The sequence below is a fragment of the Homalodisca vitripennis genome, chromosome 5 (assembly GCF_021130785.1).
Source record: "Homalodisca vitripennis isolate AUS2020 chromosome 5, UT_GWSS_2.1, whole genome shotgun sequence".
Taxonomy (NCBI): Eukaryota; Metazoa; Arthropoda; class Insecta; order Hemiptera; family Cicadellidae; genus Homalodisca; species Homalodisca vitripennis.
In genome coordinates this window covers 56,877,744-56,890,458 of record NC_060211.1, presented here as the reverse complement: position 1 = coordinate 56,890,458, position 12,715 = coordinate 56,877,744, and the positions used below count along the sequence as shown (strand labels likewise).

The 12,715-nt window shown below is 31.4% G+C and overlaps 1 protein-coding gene across 2 annotated transcripts in view; it reads left to right on the top strand.

Moving 5' to 3' along the window:
- The first annotated feature begins 5,964 nt into the window (after positions 1 to 5,964).
- Positions 5,965 to 12,715, top strand: part of LOC124362236 (phosphatidylinositol 4-kinase beta) — a 29,756-nt gene continuing 23,005 nt past the window's right edge. For both annotated transcript variants that reach the window (XM_046816572.1, XM_046816571.1), the window contains exons 1-2: positions 5,965 to 6,424; positions 12,029 to 12,204. In XM_046816572.1, coding sequence (XP_046672528.1) covers positions 12,068 to 12,204 — 137 coding nt within the window. In that variant the 5' untranslated portion in view covers positions 5,965 to 6,424; positions 12,029 to 12,067. The remainder of the gene's footprint in view (positions 6,425 to 12,028; positions 12,205 to 12,715) is intronic.

Here is a 12,715-nt window from a genome sequence, read left to right as displayed (position 1 = left end):
ATTTCATAATCTGTAGTGAAACAGGAAAATTGCATTTATTTTTCTATACATTTTACATAATTTTAATGGAGTTTTCTTTATAAAGCGCAGAAAACCCTGTATAAGTTATGTAAGTTTTGTAACACTTTCGGTGCTAGAATATTCATGCAAGTACTACTGTTTTAAAACGATACACCCTCCAACAGGGACTGGGCCTGTGATAGCTATACCTAAAAACATGTTGTTTGGAGGTGATCACAATTATTACAATTTAAATTCAAAACAACTTATAAAAATTTAAATAGTGTAAACAATGCATCTTTTAGCCAGATTGTGACATCACAATGTGTTAATGAGGAGAATATAAATCCCACTGTTCCATGGAAAACAGTGGAAATAAGGAAATAAGATGTTAAATGGAAATACAAGCATTTTCACATTAGAAAACTTGCACTAGTCCTCCTCCGTAGACTAATGGTTATAGTCTCGGCTCTCTAACCGAGAGATCACGGGTTCATATCCCGGGGAGGTCCAATCATGTACTTTGTAAAATAAAACCAGTGAACTTCGAAGCCGGCATAGCTGACGCTAAGGTTTATCCATACATATCAGATAAAAAAAAAAAAATTAAAAAAAAAAAAAAACTTGCACTGAAAGTGATCAGCTAGTGATATCAAACTTCACAACAGTGTTTAGGTGCTTACAGCAGCCGATATCATGGATAAAGGTTCTAATAATAAAGATTGCTCTGTGTATAAGGAATAAAAAATAAATATTTTCCACAACTTAAACCACGTTCAACTGTAGTTTCATCTACCAAAAATTGCACCAAACCAGAAGAAGTCGTGCAAATTACTAAAATTATTGAGAGATCTCCTGCTTCAATCGGATATGGCTCCTAAATACTGATGTTGCAGCGAAAGAAAGGCTTCATTGTAATAAAAATATCACTGTGACAGAAATAATTAATGGTTTATTGTAAATTAAATAAACTGTTGGAACAGCAAGCCCAGTTAAAAAGTACCCTAACTACCTCATTATTTATTTATTTATAATTTGTCTTTGGAACACCAATGGCTTGGCTCAACGTAACAAACACGCAATTTTTAATTAAACCCATAAAAAATAGATATTATGCTTGTGCCTGAAACTCATTGTACAGATCTCAAAAGTTTCAGATTATACTGTTTATTCCACAAATCACCTTGATAATGCGGCTCAACTACCATAGGAAAATCTTCAATTGTAGCGACTTCAGTTTGCCTTATTTCAATTTAGATAATGCTACATATGATGATTCTCGTCAAGCAACTGATTATCTTCAAGACTTGGCATCTCTTCATATCCTCTATAAAATAAATCACATTCGTACTTATAGATGAGTGTTTCTCGGAATAATATTTTTCTCTAATAGTTATACATTACACTGGTATGAATTTTAACTATCAGGCAATCCCAATTGATGACAAGTTCGATTCTCTTGTAGGCATTCTGGAAGATCTAATCCTCCTAGCCAGCCTACTGAAACTGTTTGGATTATCCTGTTTTCCAATATGGTTGTCAAGAGACTTGATATATCTTATTACTCTGAAGAAGACAGCCCACAAATGTTTCAACGAAAGTCTTAATCTTGCTGATTGTCACAGATTCTCTCATCTCAGATAAGCATGTAAGATAACGTCTTGGGAATGCTACAGGCAATACTTGTCACAAGTGGAAGAAAACATCTTCTCAAGCCCCCATGATTTTTGGGGTCTGGGTAAAACAATGTTCTGACATGTTCTCCTTCTTTATTCTCGGTGGTACTCTTGACTGTCTCAGCTACATCAGAGTCACTAAAAACGAAACTTTACTCAAAATTGAGTTCTTGGGTGTCAGCAAGGGAGCAGGTCTTGACAATGTCCTACCTCCACCATTGCCGGACTTTTATGGTTAGGTGTAAGAGAAGACTTAATAGTCATAACCTCTCCAATTGAATATGTTTTACGTTGTATTTAATAAAGAAATTTTTCATTTCATTTCATAGTTGAACCTCTTCACGCACTATTTAATAAATCACTTAGTAAAGGTGTCTTTCCTGGAACATTGAAGAATGGATTTATATTATTACTCCATATAAATCTGGAAACCTCTGCAACGTAAGGAATTATCGCACGATAACCATTATCCCAGCAATTGGTAAGGTGTTTGAGAGCATCGTAGAGGACAGACTTAATTTTCATTGTTCTAATTTAATCCATCCTTCCTAACATGGCTTTTCTCAAGGAAAATATGTCATTTCCATTCTCTTGCTCTTTCATTAATCCATCCTCTCTGCCTTCCAAAAGAAATATCAGGTCGATACGATCTATATTGATATGGCAAAGGCCTTTGAAAAAGTCGACCGCACCATTCATTTGTCAAAGTTGAAGGATTGCCGTATTGCCGATCCCTTACTCTCTTGGCTAGCTAATTACCTCAGTGATCGATTGTTGCCAATATCGGCGCCGTGACATCCACTCAGTTCTTTGAATATTCTAGGTTTCACAAAACCCGATAGTAGGCCCATACCTATTTAATGCCTTCACCAATGATCTCCTTAGTGTAGTTTAGGCCAAGGCGTTGCAGTTCGCTGATGATCTAAATATCTTCTCTGAGATATACACGGTTGAGGACTGCAGAGTCGTACAGGAAAGACTGGATGAAATAAAGGAATGGTTTACAAATAACAAAATGTCTGCAAATCCAACCAAATGTTCTACTGTCACATTCACGGGATAAAATCTTCCTTGTTGACTACATACTTCATCTCTGACATCCAAATTCCGAGATCTCAGAGCATTAAGTCTTGGGTGTCAGTTTTAATTGTAGTTTGGGGTTTTCAGGGCATATTGACGTTATCTGCCATCAGACCAATAAGATGCTACTTTTTATACCTAGATTTTCAAAAGAAATAAAAAATCTCGTGGCTCTGGCATGCCTGTACTGCTTCCTCGTTAAAACGCTTTTGGAATACGCTAGTTCTGTTTCGATCTTTACACCAATTGCGCCAAGGACAGATTGGAGGCTCTGCAGCGTCGTTTTGTTTGTCGGAGTCGCGGCCATCACAGGTCCTGTGAGTTTCTGAGTCGCAGACATCATTCCACCACCTTTGAATCCAACAGTCATTTTGCAAGCCTTGTTCGATTACGAAATCGCGTAGTATTCTAGTGTTACCTCTTCTGTGACAGTGTCCCGCTAGTCCGAAGACGTGCTCTTGATATTCTAGCTGCTTAAGAACGTCAGATCTTCTTACCTTATGAAAATGTTATTTTCTATTTGATTTCACATGTTATTATTAATTTATTGATTTATCTCTGTTATTTAATTTGATTCTAGTTTATTCTATTCGTTACTTGTTAATTTCCAGATATTATTTATTCAAAAATTGTTTATTTAAGATTGTTGTTATTGTTGATATTTATTTATTTCAACGGGAAAAACCCGTTGATATTCAATATTTATTTAATAGATTTATGTTCTACTAACTCTTAAGCTATAATATATTTTGTTCATGTATGCAGTTCTCGTTTTTTTGCTTATTACTCTTATTCAAAGATTTTTGTATCAATATTATGGCATGTCAGTCCTTTGTTACTTTTAACACTTTATAAGTCTCTAAAATGCTGATATAACTGTTGTTTTTGTTATATATTTTTAGTTATTGGTACTAAGTAGAATAAGCTGTAATTAATATACACTTTATTGATTGTATTATCTCTGTAAATAATTGCTTTCTGCCGTTGGAATTATAAAAAATAAAAAAAGATAAGTAAAGTAAATAATCACATTAGTTATCCCATAAAAATTAAGAAAACAAACGCCGAGAATCGACGCCCATAAGTGTTTGGCAAAATTATAAAAATCCAATTGATAGAACTAATTTAAGTTAAGATCTCTCGTCAGTTGAAAGCTATAATTTAAGATGTTAAAAATGAGTGATTTCGAGTAAAACAGTGGGATGGGCATATTATCTCTATTTAATAGACGAATTATTTTTAGTTTTTGCTGGGAATGCATAATGCTAGTTTTGATTGGATTTCTTCATCAAAGAGGGAGGGACGTTCCTTAACACTACATCAAATTTGTTTTCTTTTATTGTTTGTAAAGTGTGATATTTAACATTCGAGTCATCATAAAAAGCGTTTAGATTTCTAGTCATGTATACTTTGAAGATTTACTGTATGAGACCTACCTTTTACTTCCACGGGGAAAATCGTGCTTTATTTTCGTTTTAATATCTATAACTATTTCTGATTGTTTACGTCGGGAAAAAATATAAGTAGAAGTATTTTCGGCTTAGAATTTGTATGAAGAGGTATTAATAAAATTGAAATTGGCGCCACGAGTAGGCGAAAAGTAAGACCTCCAGTTTCCGGTGAGCAACAATGGGTAGGTACCACAATGCGAGAGTGCGATGAAATCAAATTTTTACTTCAACTTTTCACATAAACTTTTCTATCTATTATTTTTTATTTTACTCTATTTTCTTCACGGAACCCCGATGTATTCTTTTATTATTTCAACGGTCTACTCCAAGCTATTTTAAAGGAGAACCCATATTAAATCTCATAATAGAGTTGCAAATTTTGTACGGTTAATGTTTTGTATTGTTTGATTCATAATAGATAGTAATTTTACAAAAACATTATATTCATTTCCTTTTATTTTTTTGCGTTACAAGGATAACAAATATGCAAATTCATTTCGTTAACATAGTGTTCTAGTTGGGTTGAAAGAAGGGCTTTGGAGAAATTAGAGATTTCTTTATAGGATATTCAGTATACAGTAGATGTTTTGGATGTATTCTTGTCTATTACATCCGTTCAAGCATTGCTAAATCGAAAAGGTACACCACGAATAAAAGCATCCTAGGAGGTTTGCGATATATGTAGTTGTGAATAAAGTAATTGCAGCAAGATCTTATTGTTTTAAGTATAGTGCCTTAGTACAGATTCCCTTGACTTCTTTCCTTGCGTATAAAATCACTGCTTCAATCAAGAATTTTGTAACGTCTCGGCATGCTTCATTGAAATATTTCCTGTGACCTTAGCTAAAACCATAAAGGAATTTGTCTGTGGGTTTCAGAGACCCCTTTATAAACAAAGCCAAAACAGTATTAAGAAATGTTCTCCATGGCCTTGGCTCCCAGTAAGTTTAATACATATTATATATAAACCGTAAGCCATATAATATACATCTAAATCTTAAATATCCTTAAAATAAAAACAAAATACCTAGACCAGTTTGGGTAAACCCTGATTAATTTTGTCGTTTAAATGAGATCGAACTGAAGTATGTTAAGATTAGTTGTGGTGTTCTTAATTGGGAGAGATACATAAGTACATAGTAATCTCGTGTATAAACGGGAAGCCTTTAAAGTTGATCCGAATTCGGACGTTCATTTACCTTACAAATTAAAAAATACTATGCTGTGAGTAAGCATGTATCTAAATTCGTTGTATTGCGGAAGTGATGAGGCCTGTTTCAATCGATTGATTTTTATTGAATAATTAACGTATTGCCATATTTATTATGCAGCCTTGTGAATAAAGTAAAGGAATTCTAATACACAGTTCACTAGTTGGTTCCTTTCCGGGAGTTCACAAATCATAAATGTAATAAAAACGGTACTTTGAATTCTGAATAGCTTAAAGTTAAGACAAGTCTTACAAGAAATTATAAAGACAGAAGTTTGACGTACAGTTTTGTAATAATTAAATTGGTGAACGAGTAATTTAATTGTATTCTTCGTAGGTATCAGAGGGCATAAGTTTTTTCTATATAATAATATGCAGAGAAACTATGTTCGATATCTAGATTTTATACCGGTTATTAGTAATTGTAGTGATAATACATAAAGTAATATTTTGTGTATATTATGTAAACAACCATTTGTATACAATATTTTCTTTAAGAACATTTTTCAAAAATGATATCAGTGCAGCATTGGTTGTCAACTACAACATCAAACTGGTAGTGTACCAATACTACTCTAGGTCTGCTGTCAAAATTTGTAATGGTTCGGAAATAATGATGGCTGCCCTGAAATTCGCAGGAAATTGTGGGATGTAATTAATCATTGAAGTGGTGTTTGATTATGTGGCAGTGATTTCAGTAGATCAGTGGTATTCTTTTAGTGTATGCAGTGGTTTGAGAAGTGTTAGATCAGAAAATACGTTCACCCGCCCAGATCAAGTAACATGTTTTTAGGTCAATTCAGATGAACGAAACCCAGCCCTAATTTTATTGGATTTTAAAACAGTTTTTAAATTTACAGAGAGTATAATTAATATTAGAATTTAACGCAAAATTATAATCTTTCAGTGAGTGGATTAAAAATCTGTGCTGTAGTCTGCTGAATGAAAGCTTGATCTAACTCGGGCTTGATACAGGTTATCAAGGTCTTGTCATTTTTCTCGTTTGGGTAAGTTCCTATTCAGTGCTAATAATTAAGTTTAGTTGTAATAATATTATCATTGATGGTTGTCTAAATTTACTCCTCATTAGTTATTCTATTGCAATGGACATTTGTAACTTGAATAGTACCAACATTAATTTAATCATTCAAGTGCAAGACTCGCCAACCATCCTAGTTTCTATTAGGTACCTATTTTTCTATAAGTTGATGTGCATCAATGTTATAGATATGTCTTCTGGTAGATGTAGGTTTTTTTAATAACTGCAGACATAAAAGTAAATTCTTAGCAGTTTGCAAAATTTATTTCTTAAGTTATACAAAGTTAACCAGATCTTGTTTTTTGGACAGGGTGATTTAAATCTTATAAGCATATGTCTAGGTTTGCACATTATTGTTTAGGACAGTCAGAACTATTCAGAACGATTGAAGATATTGTTTGAAGGCATAGGCTAGTGACTCTTAAAGGACTATATTAGCTAGAATCAAATTGGCTGCAGTATAATAAGCGTCCAATACTCGAGTGATTCATAATATTGAATCATCCATATTCATGAGTTAAGAATCCTCACTACAACTACATAAACCGAATTATGTTGTATTTAAATTTGTAGTTATTAAACTTTTTGGGTAGGGTACGATAAGCGGACCCGGTTTTTTATATATCGAAGAATATAGTCTTTGATACCTAATATTCGCATCTCAAATCCTAGACTATCAATCGATTTAAAAGTACCTACAGTCCTCAATAACAATCGTATGTTTTAAATTAAAATATGAATTGGGTAGGGTACGATAAGCGGACCCGGTTTTTTTATATCGAAGAATGTAATAATCGATACCTAATATTCGCATATTAAATCCTAGACTATCAATCGATGTAAAGTATCTATAGTCCTCAATAACAATCATATGTTTTAAATTAAAATATGAATCTAATATTTACAGTGATCAAACAAATTATTATAACCAAAAATAGGAAAACTGAAGACTGAAGAGAAATATTTGTTCCTCTCACAGTTATAGTTGTTTCTTTCCCACAAATTTCACATAATGGGTTTTTTTCGCAGGAGTCCAACAGGTTGAAGTCATGAAAAACATGTCTTATCATCTTTCAAAGCAATTTTTTGTAGTTTTCTAAAATTGACTGTCATTTTTAATAATCAAATGCTACTTATAAACAATTGAAATATTACATTAAAAGTTTTATTTGAAAGTGTGTACAGCTATTGCTATAGATTATTTAATTAATCGTTAAAAATAATTAATCAGTATCGATTGATTATATCGATGGTTATGATTAAGTAATATCGTTAGAAAAATTCGATATAAAAAAACCGAGTCCGCTTATCGTACCCTACCCTATGAATTTAATATTTACAGTGACCAAAAAACTTTTTATAACCAAAATTAGGATTTTAACCGAAGACGACCATATTTACTCCTCTCACAGTTACAGTTGTTTCTTTCCCACAAACTTCACATAATGGGTTTTTCGGTACGAGTCCAACATGTTGAAGTCACGAAAAAGCAACGTCGTGTAGTTTTCTAAAATTAACTGCCATTTTTAATTATCAGAATTACTTATGTAAAAATGAAATATTATCCTACTTGTATTATTTTTAGAGTGTTTACAGCTGTTGATAAAGATTATTTAAGTTAATTAAGTAAATAAAGTTAAAACAATTAATCAGTATTGATGGTTATGATTAAGTAATATCGTTTGCCAACTTCGATATAAAAAACCAGGTTTGCTTATCGGTACCCAAACTTTTGTATACTAACATGCTACTATGATACAACAGGTTACAGGAACGTAACAACAACACGTTATTTTGTAATAGGTATTGACAAACAACAGTATTTCTCATTTCTAGTGGCCATTAGACTTTTAAAATTGTATTTATGTACACTGGTATTTATGTCAAAGAAATATATGCATTTTAGATTATAGAAAGTAATGTAACTTTCTGTCTTCTAAGTTTTGGTAGTTACAATTACTTAACAAGGTAAACATATTTTACAGTATTTATATTGATTATTCTATTATAATCTATCACTCTAGTGTTGGACGCTTATTATACTACAGCCATCAAATTTTAATTTTATACATTACATTTTCCCTAGTTCTTTACACCTAAGCAAGCTAGGCTAGAGAATGTAAAAGATTAGGCCCTTTTACAATAAAGCCTAAGTTTATACTAGGCTTATCACTTCAAAATGATAGGTTCAAAAATAATATTTAAAATTTTAAAATCGTAATAACATATATCTTTGTTATAAAATAAAACCAATGCCAATCAAGAAACTAGTTATCTTCTATTGATGTGTTAAACATGTAATACAAATATTATTGAAATATCAGAAAAGATTTATAAGTCATAAGTCATAAACCTTTATTGTCTGTAAGCAAAACACATAAAGTACATGCAATAGACAACGTCAATGGCCATCAACATATAGATTGATGAAATACAAAACAGTACAGTATTTTGATTAAAATTTAAAGCATTTACAAAAAGTTATAAAGATTTCAAAAGTCACAAAGTTAACAAAGATAAAATTTACAAATTTACAGATCTAAGGCTAAAAAATTCATTTAAATCATAAAAAGGATTTAAGCTTAACCAATTGTAACATTTGAACTTAAATAGTTTAAAATCTAAGAGTTTACTTTCATTGTGCAACTTGTTAAAATATTTTCAGACTTACAATATAAAAGCTATTTTTACATTTACTTAACCTACTGTATGGCACATCTAACTGGAGTTGATTTCTGGTATTGTGATTATGTACATCAGATCTATGTACAACTAAACCTAAATTAAAATTCCTCTTCATATACAATAAACATACAAGTTTATCACAGTCAAAATCTTACATTTAATAAATAATGGTTTACAATGTTCTTTGAAAGTTGCCCTATTCATTATTCTTAAAGCTTTTTTCTGTAACACTAATATCCTATTAACATGACAGCTATTTCCCCATAGAATTAGGCCATAGTTTATCACAGACTGAAAGAATCCAAAGTAAGCTGTTCTTACATAATTCTCTGGAACAATGCTCATAAGGGATCTTAACAAAAATATAACTCTGGACAATCTAATACAAACAAATTCTACATGTGATATCCAAGACAATGAATGATCAAATATCACACCGAGGATTTTTACGTTACTATTTTCTATTAAACTATGGTTAGTGTTTTTAAGGCTACAAAGTAGGTTCTGGGTTTTATCATTATTTAAAAGAAGGCTGTTTGCACTAAACCAGGAGCAGGCTCTTTCAAGAGTGTCGTCAAAATTTAATTTTAAGAGGCTTTCATCTGAATGCACACTTAAAAAAAGTAGTGTCGTCTGCAAACATGATGGTTGATGAGGCAATGATATTAGTCTCCAAGTCATTAATAACAACTATAAAAAGGAGAGGCCCCAGCACAGACCCCTGAGGCACCCCAATATAGTGACCAATAAGCTAGACTATTCAAAATAGAAGATGTAATAACCAAGTTGGTTTTTAGAGCATGACAAAGGCTAGTCTAATTTAAAACATTAGGCGTAATACATTTTTAATGGATTCCATGTACAGTTTTAAGAGGTACATAACTATTTTGTTTTGTTTTAAGGGAAAACATAATTTTTACATTGGTTTGGGAAATATTATTATATAAATACTGAAAGAATCACTGTCCAAATACAGTATTAAAAGAATGGTGGCTCTTTCAATGTTTGTACTTATAAATTACTCAAATATAATGAAATAAATCAAAACAGGCTAAACACTAGGGTATTCATTCTTTACCTTTTATTTCTTTCTTGTCCAAATTTTCCATGCTTAATTGGTAAAATAATTCTCTAGAATTAATGTTTCAATTTCAATATTTGTACTATTGAAATATTTTACAAAGAACTTTTTTAATAGGCTTAAAATTTGAGATGGTTGCAGATTTAAAAAAAAAAAAAAAAAAAAAAAACAAAATAAACTAAAACTACTGTAGTATAAAAACAAAAACATGAACCAAACAAAGTTATCTTCCATCCCCATCTAAGTTATTATTGATATAAAGCAATATTATAGGCCTACAGCGATATTAAATTGTGTTGTTAACCCTTGCAGTGCCAGATTATTTATGTATTTATTCATAGTAAACACCATTTTACAGTAAGAGTGCACGAAATGGCAATACATAAAGAGAATAGATGTTATAAAATTTAAGCAGAAAGTTCAATTGCAACAAGTAACATTTGTAGATACAGATGGTATTGTGTAGACAGCTGAGAACATAATAATAATGTCAAGTAGTGTGAGACAGCGCTCAAGGTGTTGAATGCTTAAATTTGCAACAAGGTTGGTATATAAATAAATAAAATTAAAATGCCTTGTTTTAAGATCGATCACTGCACAATACTCATTGAGGTCAGAGCGAAAATTGAGGGTTGTTTTCCTGGTTCTGTCAAAAGTGAATCCACCAGAAGTTCATATCCTACTCATGGTTAGGTGCATTTTTTATCAGTAATTTCGTGGTCAAACCATTCAATGATCTGAAATGAGACTGGAAAAAGTACCAATCACAAATGCTCCTTGCCATAGTGTGAGATTCGGTGGTATAATAATTGTGCTAGTTTTCACTCCTGACAGGATATTAAAAACATACCTTGAGATAGTATATCTAAAAATCAAGAGTGGCTGAAACCCTCTTCACATTAAATGAGATGAGGAGCAGTGAGGTGCATGAGCAATGGACCAATTTATTGCTTCCTGCATCTCAGTTTATAATATTCCTTCTCTCTCTTTTTCATTACTTTTGTATAAAACAACACATTCAAGTTATTACAACATAAACATGGACTAGTTTAAAATCACAGAGTTGTAATAGTAGATGGAGGTAGATTATTTTATGTATTATTTTGTACATTTCATATTAGGAACACTAAAAATCACTTGTAATATAATTAACAATGACATGTTCAATTTGTAATATACAGTATTTCAATAGTAAAATATTGAAGCTGATATAGTAATAGTTGATAATTAGACTACAATATTTAAAGGTGTTATAAAAAACATACATGTAGTATAACCATATATAGGTACAGTAGGCCTAAATAGTAATATATAATTATGTAAACAAATATGCAAATGACTGTAAATAAAAAAAATACAGTTTAAAAATATAACTTGGTAAAAAAAGTTACATTTAAAAACAAATTTATGGTTTGTTTATATAAAATTAATATTTTAGAACATATTTCTAAAAAAGGAAATACTACTTATTTAAAAGTAAAAACAAAAATACAAACAACAAATGAAATATAGTATGCCGGTAGGAAATGTGTTAGGCTTAAAAAAACAAAAATTTTGTTTCAGTACAGACTTTTCAAGATGTACACCTATAAATCCAGACATTTACAGGATAAATTGATTGGTATTTTCAATAAATCATACGTAACTTGTAAATATGATTATAAATGTGTATACTTATATATATATATATATATATATATATATATATATATATATATAAACACAATGCATATTTTTTTAGGTTATACTGTACAAATCTGATTCTTTAACTGTTTGTGTATAATTCAATGGTGTGATTTGTTACAGTTATCTTGAAAAGTAAACTATAATGTTGGGAAAGTGACAATGAGCCAAGTGCCCCCATCGCAGCGCCAGAAGCTGGCCTCCTCCACTGTTCCTCCCGTGCACGGCCGTCCTGCTCCTCCACTATGTGTTCGCACCCGACTTAGCAACCACCAGCGCAACCTCAGCCTTGACTTCAGGTGAGTACCTGAATTAACCATCTAATATAATGTACTCTTATAAACATGTGCACGTTTACTAATATTTTGAAAATCAAATCAATCTGGATTCATTATTTGTAATTTCATAGAAAAATACAATGACTTTGACAAACCTTTTAGTTTTATTTAGTTCTAGACACTCCATCAACATAATATTTGTACTATATTGTTAAGAAACAACAACTAGGTTGTAACACAAATAAACCGGACACTAAAGTTTCGAATTTGGGTTTTTTACTAATAAACATAAAAACAAATAAACAACAATAAAACTGTAGCAAAACATTTCATAGCAATAGTAACAGAGGGGGGGGATAGGTTGGGGGACAAATGGCAAACAGGCTAAGCCAAGATTTTGTAAACAATATCTCTGACTCTGTTGGTCATAGTTTTAATTGCAAACAGCTGTAAAAGATCGACTAATGGTAAAAAAAAATATATATTCCACAAAGTCCCAGTCTAAAAAAAATCACCTAAATTATGGACTGTC